General features: G+C 35.1%; 1 protein-coding gene across 1 annotated transcript in view; it reads right to left on the bottom strand.

Annotated features, from left to right (window-relative positions):
- ESR1 (estrogen receptor 1) overlaps window positions 1-17,271 on the bottom strand; it is a 111,873-nt gene that overhangs the window by 37,774 nt on the left and 56,828 nt on the right. The window contains exon 4 of the mRNA XM_026044399.1: window positions 10,585-10,920. Coding sequence (XP_025900184.1) covers window positions 10,585-10,920 — 336 coding nt within the window. The remainder of the gene's footprint in view (window positions 1-10,584; window positions 10,921-17,271) is intronic.

Genomic DNA, 17,271 nt, shown 5'->3' with positions numbered 1-17,271 from the left:
CTCAATGTCTGTAGACTTCCGAAGTATTTGCTATAAATTGATGTGAAACACATAAATGAGTTCCTGAATTTTATATTTATCAAAAGACATTTTTGAAATAGGCCAGACATACTCGGTAATAATATACATATACTAGCACGACAATAATAGCATGCATTTTTTGGCTGTATTCTAGTGATTTTTTTCTAGTGTAATGAACATTCACAATTAGACTCTTCAGTGTTTTAGCAAACACTTGGCTCACTTGTTCTCAGCTGCCTATATAGGCGTTCTCAATGGGAAGCCAGTTTTCTGAAGGACAGCAGCTGTTGTAGAAGGAACTTTATTAGTAAGCTATTGATAAGATTTAATATTCTCTGGTAAAATTATAATTAGCCTGGTATAACACACTCTTTATCTTTGTGAGTCAAATACAATGAGGTTTCTTGAATTTCCTGAAACACCTCAAATGCTCCAAAGCACATTTTAACAGGGAATATATCACAATTCATTTAAAGTTTAGGTAAAACTTTGAACTGTAGATTTTCTTACACCTGTATTCTAACTTTATTCCTTGGCAGTCCAATACAATATCTTAACTTTTCCCTCCTGGTTGTAGGACTTCTTTACTCAAGGGGCACAAGAGTCTTCAGATCTAGACCCATGCTCTTGCTCAAGTCACAAATAATTTACCTGTATCTCCCTGCTGAGAACTGTGGTGGACAGATACATATCTTCTTAGAAACAACCAAATCCTCTATAAGGATGACAAGAGACAATCTTTTCTTATCTGAGAATAAGCTCCTAGAGGAACAAGACAGCGACAGACTTCTAATAACCCATTCCAGTCTGGGATATACTTCAACTTGCTTTCACTAGCAAAAATTCACAGCAATCTATAACTAAAACACAGACAAAACAACATATTCATTACACACAGCCCATTTCCTGGAGAGATAATCAGAGAAAATAAATGAACTGTGTAACAGATGTGTCATATAATGTACTACTGTAGTGATGTATCAGGAATGACAGGGCAAGAGCCTATCTAGAAGAATTCTACAATAAATCTTTCCTAGTTATTTTTAAGTATCTTAAAAAAACTGTATGACTTACATGAGATTTTAGTAAATGATTCTCTTGAACCAAAAATTAAAGCAGATAATAATAAAATAACCTTTAGGTTAACAGGCTGGAATTACAGCCTGTTGTGCTCAGGGATGTAGCACTGGAGAGAAACTAAAAGAATTAGGCCAAAGTTATTAAACCTCAGTAAAAGGACCAATTTGTGTGAATTATGTGAACAAGGAACAATGGGTATGTGCGCATGCACATACATATCGCATCAGTGCTTTTCAACAATTGTGTATTCTTTTTGTAAATTATTTTAAGAAATGAATAAATCAGGAAGGATCATTACTTACTGTTTACTTAGAGTGGAAATTAATGAGCGTTTCTTGGAAAGCTCTAGGGTTCAGCATAGCTCTAAGCCAGATATTTTAGCACAGGAGTGTAAATGACTTATCAATTAAAGGAAAATATAAGGAAATATTTTTAGAAATGGATAAACTGTAATATTTTATTTCTTAAAAAAAAAAGTATTTCACATCCTTAAGATTTTGGCTAAAATATCAAAATTGTAGCTGCAGTTGCTCATTTTTGCCTCTTCACTTCCAAGATCAACCATTTCATCTTCAAATAGTTTTTATCAAATTATTGAATGGCCAATGAACTCTAATACGTAGGGTTTTATTAATAAAAGAATTTCAGCTGCTCTTTATCTGCTATGTGTTGTTTCTCATCTGTAGCTATATAACAAAAAGTTAAACAGGGTTATTTACAGGGCATCAGTACGTCAGTTTTGAAGATTATTATTTGAGATAACTTGTTTCAAAGCTCCAACATTCAAAAATTCAAACAGAGAAATCAAATAATTTTTTTCCCTGGAAAGTTCAGAGCTGAGTTGCCTTGGAATAGCCCTCTAGGCCCTGATTCTAAATTGGTTTTGTACATAAGGAAGTTTGTTTATGCTGAGGAGATCCATAATCTTATCAAAAGTATTCATATATCTGAATATTTGTAGAAACAATCATTTACAAATTAATTTAGATTCAGAGTTATATTTAAATGTCAGCACATAGTTCAGGGATATTTAGAGGAAGATATATATTTGAGGTTCATTGCTATAAAGAAGGTTATTTAAAGAAAAAATGAGTAGAACATAATTTAATAAGTTAATAAACAGATGGCTTAGGGTGTCAATATTAGCTGTTTTTTTTTAACCAAACACACTCCCACAAACTGAGAAGTGAACTAAGACCAACAACATTCAGTATAAAATGGTGTATTTTTTTCTTTTTTTGTTTTGACTTATAGTATAGAGCTCTTGGACCACATGTTGTAGCCCTTAAAAATAAATACTAAGATTCTTTTTGAATAAATGTCATGCAAACATTTTGTTAGGTATATTTTTTCCTAAACTTCAGAGAAGTACTTCATGTGAAAAAAGGAAACTTTTATGCCATATTTCACACTTACCTCCATCTTAATAGAATATCATTTACCTAGAAGGGACACAACCAGCTTTTAGACCTTTGTACAGAGAACAATAATTATAATTAAGTAAAAGGCAGCTACTTTCATTCTGTATCTCTTTATAAACTTGTAACTGATTACATCTCCTCTAAACTCCAGAGGGCTAGAGGGTTAACTAACATGGTCAATTCAGTGGCTTTTGGCAAAGTCACCTCTCTGCAAATTAACCACCGCTGTGAGTATGATGACATCTTCTATTTCTATAACACTTTCTATTCTACTGCACTTATAATATCTGAAAGAATTACTGACATTTACTATGCTTTTAGACAAGCAGCTCCTCACACATAAGGTAGAGCTCCTAGTTACAGTGAGGTTAGCCACACAACCTTCTTGAGAAATGAAATTAAGCAGATTGAGGAAGTTACATAATGACATCAATGCATGAATTATGCTTCAGAATCTCATTCTCTTTCTGGACAAAGAAAAAATACTGGAAAATTACCGATTTAACTTTGGGAGTTCATAAAAAAAATAGAGTGAAACTAATCAAAAATAAGAAATGAAAGTTAAAAGATATGTATTAGAAAACCCTCAAGGAAAACCTGTCATATTCAAAGATTCTCCTTCCTTCTGACCAAGGACATGAGTTAATAAATTTTATCACATTCCTAGAACTTAAAACCGCAAGGAAGGTAGATGTCAGGAGAGAAGAAAAAGATCTTGAAGGCAGATGCTTCAAGTCCAATCAAGGCAAGCATTTGGATGGAGGTCCTTTGGATAAGGGGAGACCTGGTGAAACAGTCCCTAAATGGCCAAATAACATTGATTTAACTGCAGTCCTGAGCAGTAGTTTCCTCAGCCATTCAGTATTCCTGCCTTATAACTTTTCTATCTCTTCAGTGTGAACTTTAGAGTCATCTACGCAGCAGGTGTAGGACACTGATGGCAGCACTGAACATACCTTAGGTGAAGGAAGCATATAGTAATTCCTTTTATTTGCACACAAACAAGTATTTCACTAGAACACAAGCTTTTACTAATCCTAATGTTCTGCATCCCGGTTACCTGCCTCACAAATCCATCCTCCTCTTCAGATTTCTGCAGAGTCTTGCCTACAACACCTGTGCCTACTCCAGCTCACTCACTACTTACACAGTGTCTCCCTACCTCAGTCTCCAAAGCTTCTTGCAAGGCCTGAGGGGCTTACACCACAGTTGTGCCCAGTGGCTGGTCTGTCCACGGCTAGACAGGACCTACCCCAAGGTTATGACTAGTGGCTGGTCTGGCCATGGCCTAGAGACTGCACACATACATATTTTTAACTTCCCCTTTGCAGACCTGAAGGGTAACATTAGCAAGTTTTAAAAACAATTTCATAAATTCAATCTAATAGAAACTCTATGTCATACATTTGGGGAGTAGAAAATATGATTGAGAAAAGAGATTATTGAAAGTGTTAACAAGTAACCATTCAACCTTCTGGAAACCTTAACGAGAAAAAAAAAAACAAGCAAGGACAGTGATTCTCAAACAACTTCTCTTCACTTTGTTTTCCCTCTTTGAAAATTTATGTAAGTGAAATGTCCCTTCAACACTTTCCTGGGGCAAGGAGGCAGCAGGCAGCAGGCTTTAAGCCTGCCACTCCAAAGGGCAAATGGTACAGGGAGAGCAGACACAGCACGAATCTCTTGCTGTGGCAGGGGAACAGGCAACAAACAGACCTCTCAGCATCAAAGATCCCCAAATAAGTCACCATCTTCTGCCAGGGGCCCTAGAAATGAGTAAGAGACTTGGGGATGAGCTGCTGAAATAACTATTGGCACAGCTGGTGGGTTCCCAGCGTCTTCTTCTGATTCTATTGTTTGTGTAGTGTATTTTTTTATCCCAGCTGGAGCCTCTGTGGTGCTGGTCAGTTTACTAATCCTAACCCTCATGCCAGCATATCCCAGGGGCTCCTACAGTTTCAATGCCAATGCCTTAGGGTATGTTCCCATAAATTTCCCAATAACACCGCTGTTATTCAAAGACTGATTACCTTTTTAATTTTGCTTGCAAGAAATCACTTCCTGGCGTTCCTCACATTATTGCCTTCCAGTTTATTATTGTATCAAATATTCAAAGCATCAGTTATTTATATCTCTGATCTCTGATCCCACATATACTTATAGCCAAAGCCTATGTTCCTTTTTGAACAATTCTGTTGAATTTTTCTTGGCTTTGGTTTTCTCCCTCGTGACATAAGCCTCCCGCACATATAATTCTCTCAAAATTCTCACTGCTTTCTACCATCTTTCTGATCCATTTTTCTACTTTTTAATTTCTCTACAGGAGGAAACACACATCACTTCAGAAGCGCTAAAAGGCAATTCTATAAATACTAACAAGAAACACAATTTACTTGCATGAGCAAATTTGTCTCATACAGCATGCAAAAGATTAAGGAGAAATACAGTCTTTGTTTGTGTGTTTTTTTAACTCTGTATAGACATAAACAACAAAGCTGCTTCCAAGACTAGGAAAATAGTGATGGAAAGCTTTTATGTTATATTAAATAATTTTAACTTTAATGCCTCTCATAATCATATTATTCCATGTTACCTGTCTTGGTCTGGTGCTTAGATTCAAATGATGATAATATGATATGTCATTGCTTTATTCATTGATTCTTATTTCTTAAGTTCATGGTGATAAATTGAAACTTCACTAGCAAACTAGCAAAACTAAACTAGCAAACTAAACTAGCAAAACTAAACTAGCAAAAATCAGCTTTAATGTAATATCTGACTGCTTCCCATCATTTTGCATTTACTTGCAGATCTAATTGCTTCCTCTGTTTTTCTCTGTGAAGTCAGAGACAGAGTTAGGTACCACTCTGTCAGAATAAAGTAACTGATAGGCAGACATTTTTATTTTAAAAAGAAAGCTAGGCAAAGGAGAAGAGCCAATACATCTGATTCTTCAGAAGTTTTATTAAAAACTATTACAGCAACTGCAGGTCATTACTTTTTAATGTTAACTATAAATATTACTGAAAGAATAACTACACTTAAAAACTCTGTAATTCATCCTGCACTCAAAGGGTTATTAACACCCTATCCTATATAGAACAGCTTTCCTTCCACAACAAGCTCACATTTTCTTTGCAAAGCTCAGGTATAAAGCACAGTGTAAAATTGTGGCTATTGTTGTCCTCTTTACACATTGTTCCTAATTTAACAAACAGAACAGTTTAGAAGGTCAAATAAGAAAACAATATCTTAAGAAAATAGCGACTCCTGTAGCTTTGAAATAAAAAATTCAGTGCCAAAATGTTTATCTCCTCGGTTCATGAAGCCATAAAATAAGTGCAGTACTGTGAATCATCTCAAAACTTCAAAGCTTGTATGCCCAACGTACCATTTTAGGGCTATTAAACTGTACAGCTACTGTATTCATAGTAAATAGTTATACAAGATTGTGGAAGCAGTGCCAAAGATTTCACCCTTACAAGCAAAATTTCCTTAAAGCTACACTCTTTACCATGAACTCCCTATATAATCTGATTATATATCTTAAAATCTCAAGAGCTTCTCTACAAAAAAAAAAAATTGTTCTGTTACTGAACAGAATACTCCAAGTAGGGAAATTATATGATATACACATTAAATGTATAGTAGAATACAATGTGTTAATTTTTTTGACATATCCGTTTTGCTTTGGAATAGTGAATGTTCTTGCTCATTGGAACAGTCTATGAGAAAAATGCACTAACACCCCTATCCTGTGAGAATGAAGGCTGTAGTGTATCTCTAACCTGTTATATAGGCCAAGAAGAGGAGAGAGAGACATAGTTTCACAGAATGATATGATTTATAAACAAGCAGAACCTTTATTATCTATTCTGATAATATATTTGAAAATGATTTTAGTGTTTTATTGCACTTTTTTATTGTTTATTGAGTAAAAGTCTCACTTTACATGTGTTTGAACTTTAGCTCATTGCAATCTGTTTGCACCTGCCTGGTGTGCAGCTGCTGGCTACTCCAGCTGGCTGGGTAATCAGAAGGCATTACTAGTGTTTTAAAGAGAACATCTGGGAAGATTTAAGCCAAAATACTCATTAGACTATGTAAAGAGGTCCTGATTTTTTTTTGCATAAGTCATAGGGCACTGTACCAGGGCTTTTGGTGTATGTCCTCTGGCAAACCCACTTGCACCAGTGGCCAACATTTCAAAGAAGAAAATAAAACAAATTTTAATGCACTTGGCGTATTATGAATTGCATTATCATGGGACAACTTTATTATGACCTCAGCTAACAATCATGTTATACTTCGACATTGAAGATTATTCTCTAAGGTTAGGTGCAAGAAGCTGCTAGCAATTCCCTAGTAATTTGTTAACGTCACCAAGACTGCAGGGTCATCTTAGGAAAACCTGTCAACATGGAGTCAAAAGTTCAAATTAAAGTTACAAAAAAAAAAAAAAGCCAGAATCTAGATAAGCTGTCATGACATCCCAATCAGGGCATGCCTGCAGAGAACTCATCTCCACTTAAAGACTGTCTTCCTCATGGCTCTAGTACCAATACTACCAAACTCTGTCTCTATTATATTAGGCAGTCCATCACAAATTTATTTTCACTATTCCTTTTTGTAAAATAGATTTCCTTCTAAGCCAGTCCACCTTCTAGCTAGCTGGTTTTTCTTCCTTCAGCAGAAATACTGGCTGGCCTATACAAGGACTTTACTAAATGCTTTAACATGCTACTTACAGCAAGATAACCTCTGATAAATCTCTGGAAGTCCATACTTGTAAGCTGCATCTTCATTGCATTTCTATTCCTTTAATGTCAACTTCTCAAACTATTTTCAGTCCAGCCACCTATTTCTTCCTTGCCCTTAGCTAAGTGCCTGCCTTTATGTAAGTGAATTTGCAATATTCTGAGAAGTGCAGGCAGGTAAGGTTGTTTCCTTTAACTGGCTTTTTGCTGGTAAAAAGCATAATTGGTTTTTAGAAAAAAAGATATTTTTATGCTAGACTCTGAAGCTTTAAACCTTAGTAAAATATCAGGGAAATGATTGAGTGGAATCCCAGTATGTTTTAGAAAATTCTTCACATATCAGAAAGAGCAGTTTTTCAATTTCTATTTGCTTATGCATAAAGTAGGTAAAATACTCGGTAAAAAGCAGTATTACATAGCTGTTAGCAATATATTATTATTCAAAAGCAACACACTGAAGAAGTGAAAATATGATATATATATATATATATCAAATTCTCCTATTTATATTTTTTAGGAAACTTAATCCCAACTCTGTTAGTCCTTGTTCACACTCAAAAGTGTTCATATACTGAGAATCCTTTGTACCACAGTGAGGCAGAGGCTGTCTTCTGAGTTTAGTCCTAATGATATTTGATTTTGATGCTTATTTTGAATGTTATTGCTAGCAGTGAGTTGGGTGTGCCAGCCCACAGGTTTATACACAGAGGGCATAATCCCTCAGAGACATCACCACCATTGCTTGCATCTTCATTAAGATAGTAAGAGAAAGGGTGGATGATCTAGGTGACCCTGCTTGTGCAGGGGGGTTGGACTAGATGATATTCAAAGGTCCCTTCCAACCTCAACCATTCTTTGCTTCTGTGATTACCCACCACATTTCTCTTAGATTACAGTTATTTCTAGTACTTTCCTGCAAAAGGAAACTTAGGCAAACAGTCTAAATAAAGGCTGTGCCTTTAAAAGGTAATCAATGTTTCTAAAATTTTAGAAATTTAAGATTTTTTTTCTAAGATTTTATAGTGCTAAAGAACTGCTATAATCCAAGCCATGATCCTCACCAGATGGGTATTGAGCTAACACAAATTCTCATAATCGCCAAACTATTCAGATTTCTGTCTTTGTCATTTTAGGACTTTAATTTGCATGTTTTTTCCTACAGAGTCTAACAGATCAAATTGCATCTGGGAAAGGATTTTTTTGACCTGTTTTATTCCAAACTTCACCTGTTAGAATATTTACTCATGTATGTACAGAGGTATTTTTTCTCAATTTCTTCTTAAGAAGTATTTGGCACTTAATAGGACATTTATTTAAAAGTAAAGTAGACAGAATACACAAAAATATGTGATAAACTTACACATTTGTTTATGAAATTTAAGAAGATTGTTTAGGAAATAAAGGTATGTTTAGTAAACCAAGCTTTTTTTTTTTTTTTTTTTTTTTTTTTTTTACCAGATGTTATCATCCCATGACAGGTGGTTTTACGGATATTTCACAAGTAGCTGAACTAAAAATAGAGAATAGTTCCCTAACATAGTCACTATGTATGCAAACACATTTTGATTAATTACATTAACTATCCAAATCAAATGTCATAGGAGACAAATGTTCCTAGATGGAACAGATTTAAGCAGCATAATGAACTAAGAATGTAGAATATTCATGTTGGGTGTAAATTAACAGACTTCTAAGAGAATTAGATTAAGTAAGTATAAAATCAGTAGAGAAGTCATTTGAATTTACCTCTTTTGATTACAAATAGATTTAATCACTATAGATACATACTCATTTTTAAAGAGTATTGTGAATGCATGATCCAAAGTATATATAAATTAACAGAAAAAAAGTACTCTTGAACAGATTCTGGATCAAGCCTTCATTCTTTTCATACATTCATACCACTGCAACTTTGTCAAGGATAAAATTGTCCTGCGATTTCTTATGAAATACGATGAGAAATGAAACACTGAGAAGTTGATTATAGCTAGGGCCCACAAAGTGACATGTGAAAAGTGGTAAAAGTGAAACCATGAGGACTGGAAAAGACTCAGATTTTATGGGTTATTGATTTACCAGCAAGAGCCTTGCCAGGTTTTAAAGAAGGACAGGAAAATGGCATAACCTAGGAAATGCTGTTGAGGCAATGCACTCCCATAACAGTAAGAGGGTGAAAGCTGTGCAAGAGTTCTCACACATCCCTTCATAAAACAGCTACATAATTTTCATGACATAAATGCTTATTTAAGGGATCAGAATTCCAATGAATTACAATATCTAAATTACCATATATACTGTTCTTATTAGGAAGCTAAAATTACAGGATAAACGGTATATTTTTAATAAATATTTATGCATTAATTTATGACAAGTAGCCCTGGAGACTTAATGACTTCTTTTGCCCACAAAAGAGCGTTGATAATATAAATCCTCACTAGGCTATGAGCGACTTTCAGTTCTGGTGAACTTTAGAGACTTTTTAAATTTTATTCCAGCCTCAGTCATACTGCTTAAATTGACACCAGCTATATCAACTGTGGTAGCATACTGCAATGGGTTCATTTAATTCCATAAGCAGCAGATCAGAGATAACTAGGCCATTTCACATAAGTTGTTGAATCTTTTCCCAGCTTTGATTTTCAGTCATGGCAGACAAATTCTATGACCAAAAATGACTTCTGGGCCATTTAGTCCAGCACATATGCTTTATAATTCAGTTTGAAGCAGTTATGAAATCTAGGAATGAAGGGAAAGTGAGGTTTGTGGAAGAAAATCTTAGTTGGATCTTTCGGACCAGCTATTTAACTGTAAAAGTGGAGAACTTTTCTGTTTCAGGGTCAATGAAGTGATCCAAGTTAAAAATAGCTAGCTCACAGACTTTACTTAAAGCAACTTATATGTAAGATAATAAAATTGATTTAAGCACAGGATCCTTCCCAAAGAGGAATCTTGCTCTAAGGATAGCATTAGCATTCAGACAACTCTGTCATTAGACAGAACCAATCTGCGTAAAAATTAATAGAGCAAAGAAAATAAAAAGAACTTTAAAAATGGTAAATTTAAGCTAATTATTGAACAGTTTTTCATTTCAATTGAGATGATTTTATGGTATCAATCACAAACATCTGAGCAAGAGCAAATCTTCCTTTTAAAAGTCACATTGTTGCCATATTCTACTAACCAACGTAACATCAGATTTATGCGTTTAAAATCTTATGTGGAGATTGGAAAATGGTAGATAGCAGATTTTCAAATGATTTGTCAAACTGAGGCACTTACAGTCCACTGGGGCTGTGTTTCCTTACCTGGAACTCTTTTTGCCCAGTTGATCATGTGCACTAATTCTCTGTCTGCAAGGTTGGTCAACAGGGTCATCATAGAGGCTTCATTGAAAGGTCTATTGGGGTCATATTCAGAATATACAATGGGTGGCTCAGCTTCCAGCAAGGCACTGACCATCTGCTCCGCTGTCAGGGACAGGGCTGGACTGTTCTTCTTGTTGTGTTTAACCACAAGCGGACTTGTCCAAAGGGTGGGAGCTCTCAGCTCTGTAGAAGAAGCCTCTCCATTCCTGGAGTCCTGCTCTTCTCTTTGACGTTTTTGTTTCATCATTCGCCCACCTCTGCGGTCTTTACGGATTCCTGGAGACATACAAGAATATAATCAAATTTTTGAACACATACATCATCTGCATATGACTTCAGCCAGTCAGCAGATGTCACTGATAGAAAAATGTAACTCCTGGTTTATTTTGTTAAGAATCCTTCTTCCTATACCTTAGGGTACCTATTGTAACTTATATAAGTGATTGTGAAAAAAATATTTAAGTATGAAGTTTGGATTACTGCTCTACTTTATAAAATTCACATCTCCAGAATTCACAACTGAGTCTAGAACAGTGCTAATGTATTCCTACTTTAACTCCACAAAAATAACTGGAAATAAACTATTTCTTTACAGTACAAAATTTCAAAGTTATGTCCTAACCTCTAGCATGCAACGATCTGCAGTTTCTTTTTCCTCAGTGATTGATCAATGATAACTTAATGTTCTGGGCAGGCCAGATGGATCACAAAAGTAGCTTTTTGAAACTATCAAAGAAAGTTTTGCTCAAGTTTGCTAATTATTTTAATTAACCATCATACTATTACTGAGGAGCATGTAACCTTCATAATTATGTAATAAATTATGTAATTTCAAAAAATTTCTCATTATACAATGATCTTATATGGCAATAAAGAGTGCCCTATAAGCAAATAAACAGAAGTAAGGAGAGAAAAGGGAAGATAATTGCAAATACAGAATATAATGAGGGAGACCTATTGTCAAAAGGCTGTAACAACTGGAACAAACATTGTCTTTGCCATTACATTTCTGCAATAAGCTTTAGCGGTGTATGACCCTGAACCTTGGATATTATCAAATCAGCTGCAGTAATTAGAATAACAATGTAAGACCTTACAGTAGAACAAAATCTCTCTTTGTGGAAAGGTTACAAGAAAAATATAATGATAAAGTCCACGTGGACTCCAACCATAAAAGGAAGATTAAGGCTAGCTCTGAGTGGAGGAGGCATAGGCATTCTGAGGCTGAGTTAAAAACTTAGATCAATCATCAAGTGGGGGTGTGGGACAAGGAATGCACATGAGAAACTGAGCCAAGAGGAAAAGGCAGCTTACGATGGGACTAGTTCATCTCCAACTCAAATTGCAATCTCATGGCCATCGTGCAGAACAGAGCCTGCCAGGCACTCTGTGTGGGCAGCCCCAGCACTGACCATCCCACTCCCCCCAGTACCCTGCAGTTCATTAACCCTGTCAGAAGCAAGGCAGCAGAAAGCACTTGGCAGCTTATACACTTACACATGTAGAAGTCAGGCCACGATTGCTTTGTCCCTTTCACTTTTTTTTGTAGAGAAAGAGACAAAGAAGTTAGCTTTATGCATTAGAAGTCTGCTGTTTACAGCATGTCCCATAGCCAACACCCTGCTCCTGTATTTGAAGCTCAGAGGAAAAGAGGGGCAATGATTTTCCATTTGGGATCCTTCCATTTGTGATCCTTCCATTAGAAGAGCAGAGCCTTAGTTACCGAGCCCCTGTAGACAGCATCACACATGATGCTATAACACAAATCTTTCAGAGTGGCAGGGAGGGAATGGAAAACAGTCTTTCCTCAGCCTTTTTTAGGCCAGCAAAATTTAATCTTCTGGGTTCCCAATTTAGTTAAGCAGCATCTTTACCTCAGATACAGTATTTCTTCATATAAAGGCTCACAGGAATGGCTTTTGGATCATATTAGCGGATGTCCTTTCCCAGACTCATGGAAAAGAGGAAGAATCTTTAGATTCTTCTTTTTTTGTTTGTTTGTTTTTTTAATATGGTGATATTGTCATGGATACATGAGGGTGAAGCCTTTTCACTCAAATTAATTCAAAAACTAGCAGGCCTCCTGAATGTATTCAATTAATCTTTCCAGACAGTGAGTTCAATAAATCTTTCACCACCCTGACTACTTAACCTATGTTTCCCCATTAGCTAAACTAATGTTTTGTAAGCCAAAGGTCTTAAGTGCATTGCTGCTCCCATTTTTCATTCACTGATACCAACTTTTCTCACTACAAAACTGTTTCTGGTTTGAAGAGGGGGAAAGATATGTTTCTAAGAAAAAATAAAAGATTTATTTTGACAAAAATCACACTAGAGTTATTCTTATTTGTAGATTCCTTTAGACTACTCAGTAGTAATTCTTCCTAAAAAACTATTTTTGATGTGTGCTTTATATCACCTTAAAATTGCTGAATTAAAATTATCCTGAGAAACACAGACATAATCATAACCAAAAGCTAAATGTTTCATATATACATTATATCATTTCTTAACATTCCAAATTCTACAGCTGCTCATTCAATAATTTTAAAGAGTAACATGTACAATATTAACATGAATGAGGTGTTCTAATACATTTTTCTTCACTATAACAATGTAAGTCATAAACATTTTCTCAATCGAGTTAAACACGCAGATAATAAGTTCAATCTGAGGACAGAAAGAAAATCAGTGCTTTTTAGAGCTGTCAGTGCTAACTAAACCCTATTTCACAGATAATCTGTGGCAGTGCAGCACATTAGCACATTAGAAAAGCATATTAGCACTCTGTCATGGGTAACTAAAACTCTAAAAAAAATTCCCACTCCATATTTTTTTTCATTCCGAGTCAATGTTTGACAGAAAGTATGTATTCAGGTCAATATAGGAAAAAGAAAAAAAATCCAAGATGGCAGTGGTAGCTAATGCCATTATAGGAAGAATCCTAGCTTTGTAGTTAAAACAAGTCTGCATCTATCCCCAGCAGAGAAGACAATATGGGAGTAAATGAGAGGGTAGTAGTGGTAGACATTTAGTAATACCCTGTACTATGATGTACTAATAGGAGAGTCAAATTAGTTGCACCTGAAATGCTTTATTTCAAAGAACAGTGATGTCACAAGATTTCATGAAGCTCGTAATTTATTCTTCAGCTCTGTGCTAAGAGCTAAAGCTCCAACTTACTATCAACGAGTTAATCTAAGCAGGTCCATAAGAAATTAAGAGCCAGCGCCTAAAAGCCAGAAGGACTGAACTGCAAGGCAAACTGTAAAACATTTGCCTCTACCGCCCTGGAGGTTTACAGGAAGTGCACCGGGAAATTAAAAAAAAAAAGAAAAATTTCTATATCACAAGCCTTGTCGTTAAGAACGCACCAAGGAACACATCTAGAGATCAAGAGGTTAAGATAATAGACCATCAAAATAGACATAAACAAATTTTCAGAATGAGATAACATTCCATCAAAGGTTCCTAGAGGAAGTCACAACTGAAATATAATCGTGATAAATCTTATCACTTAGCATAGCAACAAGACCACAGCACGAAGAGGGTGTGATACATGATATGAACTTTTAAACAATGGTTCTAGTTAAAATATAAGGAACTACAAATTATTAAAATTAGCTTGAATCCTACAAGGATCCTTGTTGGGTGAGGCCTTACTGTTCAATATACTCCTAAATGTATGGCTTCTGAACTGACAAAATTCTGAAAATAAAAAAAAAGATTTTTCAAAACTTTTCAAAACTTATCTATTTAATGTTTTAACAGTATTTTTATAACCCCAACAAGTTTTGAAAAGTATATTAAGTGTTAGAAATTACCAGGAAGGGAGGACAGAGCATCAGTATAAATTATGTTCTTTATTAACCATGAGAAACACTACAACAAATATAATTTGCAGCTCTATTCTTCCCATTTCAAAAAGAGTTATAACAACACTGAAAAAAAAATAGAAAAAAGGCAAGAAAGATGATTTGAAGTATAGAATATATTCTGTGCTAGAAACAGTTAAATATATTAGGTCTGCTCAGCGTGTAGAGCAAGATACAAGTCTTCAAAATCATGAGTAGAAATGAGATGAATGAAGAATGATTATTCATTCTTCTCTTCTAATATAAGATGGCATCAAATGAAACTACTCTGTGGAAGGTTCAGAACAGAATAAAAGAGGCTATTTTTTCACAGCATGCAGACAAACCTGAGCTTGTGAATACTTTAGAAGCTGGCATGTGTTAGAAAGCTGTAGGTTAAGTCTGAGGAAGAAAAAAATACAGCAAGATATTAAACCCAAATAGATCACATTTGACTTAAGAAATCTCTGTGCCACAGATTACTGGAAGTTGGAAGAGACTTATTTTTTATTTGTTTTATACCAATTCTAGGTATGCATTCTTAAATAAAACAAGGAAGTGATAAGTATTTGACAGAAGAGATGGAGGTAGCAAGAAGGGTAAGAAGGTTTAGCACCAATTAGATGTTAAATGAGAAAATAAAATTTAATTTTTAGTTCATCTGCAATATTCACATCAGCTTTTCTTTACACTGAAGTGGTGTATTAAGCAAAATTGAGCTTAAGCTTCCAAACTAGGAGAAAATGTCCAGTCCAAATCTGGTTTTATATTTTTATTTCAGGATGAAAGAACCTCCAGGAAGCCTATATTTTTCTGAAGGAAGAAGAAAAGGGAAGAGGAGAGGAGAGGAGAGGAGAGGAGAGGAGAGGAGAGGAGAGNNNAGAGGAGAGGAGAGGAGAGGAGAGGAGAGGAGAGGAGAGGAGAGGAGAGGAGAGGAGATTAAGGGATGGGATGCATTCTTTCTGCATCACATCAGTAGTTTTTGTGACCACAGACAGAAAGGTCTTTGAATCTGTATAACCACACATCACACTCATCAGAGATTTATAGAAATTATTACCACCTCTGACTATCCCCTAGATGGAGAAGCAACATAGTGATTCTATTATTCATTTTCTTGGACCAAATAGGAGTGAGTATCTCTCTGAAAAATTTAAGTGACTCCAAATTTCCTTCAGTTTAATCAAATTTTATCTTGGTTAAAAATAAAATAAAATAATGAATGGTCATTAATTCCAAAAAGACAACTCTCTCAAGCTACCATTTTATCGCAAAAAAAAAATGCAATGACATTGTAAGCTTTTAAAAATATATGAATACATTAACTGTATTTCCACAATTCAGCCAATAAGGAAACCTACATTGCCCAAACATTATGAAAACTATTTTCCTACCAAAAATGGAAGTCATGTGTGTCTTGAAAAAGCACTCAAATAATTTTCAACAGAAGTCTTAAAGCTACAGCAGTAATGATTTTCAGATACAGCTTTCTAAAAATACATTTCTAAATTTAGTTAATCATCTAGATATGGTAAGGAACAACTATCTTGAAGGGCAGTTTTGTTTCATGGCATCTTCTAAGGGTCCACTCTGATTGCTTTCCAGCACACATGACCAAAAAGCCAGCTGAGCAACAACATACTCCTGGAAGTCAGTTGAACCTTATATGCAATGAAATAACACACAGGCTGTGGAACCAAACTTTAATCAAGTAAAGTACTTCACTAGTGCTTTCAAACAGGTGAATAAACAAATCAAAAAATAAAACAGGTTAAAAAATTCAGATTACACAAAGAAATCCTAAATTAGCAAGCATTGCGTAAATACTGAATCTCAACCATCCAACAACCAGTTTCTTCCTATCTACTACTGAGAAAAAAACTTCTTCTCCTCTGCATCATTAAAAATATTTAAAAATACTGTCAGAAGGAAGAGGAGGAGAAAATTAGTTCATTTTATATATTTTTTAGGAATATTTTTCAAATGAATAAGTATTGTTCGCATATCGTATTGTGAGCACAGTGCTATTTGAAATTTTAAGTTTAAATGAAGAGGGAAGGGATTTCATAACACTTCCCAAAATCTTGGTGCATTAAAGGTGCAAAAGTCTTGCTTAGATGAAAAAATTCAAGTAGGCAGAATGCTTCTCAGTTGTCCCTACCGTCCACTACTCTGAAAGTCAAAAATATGTCAATTACTGCCTTTTTCAATGCATGGAACATCTACCAGCTATTTCAAACACTTGCCATGCTATTTTCATTAACACGATCCAATTCACACAGGCCTTCATCTTCCCTTTCCCCACTTACACAACATTCACTCTGTACATCCGCAGGCAGGGGATGGATAATCACTTAGAAACTGCATCTCTCTCTCAGTGTCTACTCACCTGTTGCCTATTCATTAACCCCTCTCTTCATGCTCCATTTCAATTACATTGGAGATCTGAATAGTTTTGCTATAAATGTAAGGAAGAATTACAGTAGCATTATTTTCTACAAATAGTACTTATTTTTGAAGGATAAAACCTTCAGTTAAATTATGCATTTAACCTTACCATGTCTACTTGCTTATCCATTCCCCAATATTTTTTGAATGAAAACTACTTCAAAAGTCTACAAACAATAAAAAAAGTGCTTCGGAAACATGGCTGAGTGAAATAACTGGTCTTCTAACTGCATTTTAGTACATAATTTTTCAGCAAATCAGTTTCAGACTATCTGTATCTATGGTTTTCAATCAGTGCAATGGCTCCAACTACTCCTTGTGCGAA

The sequence above is a fragment of the Nothoprocta perdicaria genome, unplaced genomic scaffold (genome assembly GCF_003342845.1).
Source record: "Nothoprocta perdicaria isolate Ctin4 unplaced genomic scaffold, notPer1 scaffold_36, whole genome shotgun sequence".
NCBI classification, from domain to species: Eukaryota; Metazoa; Chordata; class Aves; order Tinamiformes; family Tinamidae; genus Nothoprocta; species Nothoprocta perdicaria.
The sequence above is the reverse complement of the archived record's forward strand: the minus strand, read 5'-3'. Positions and strand labels throughout refer to the sequence as shown.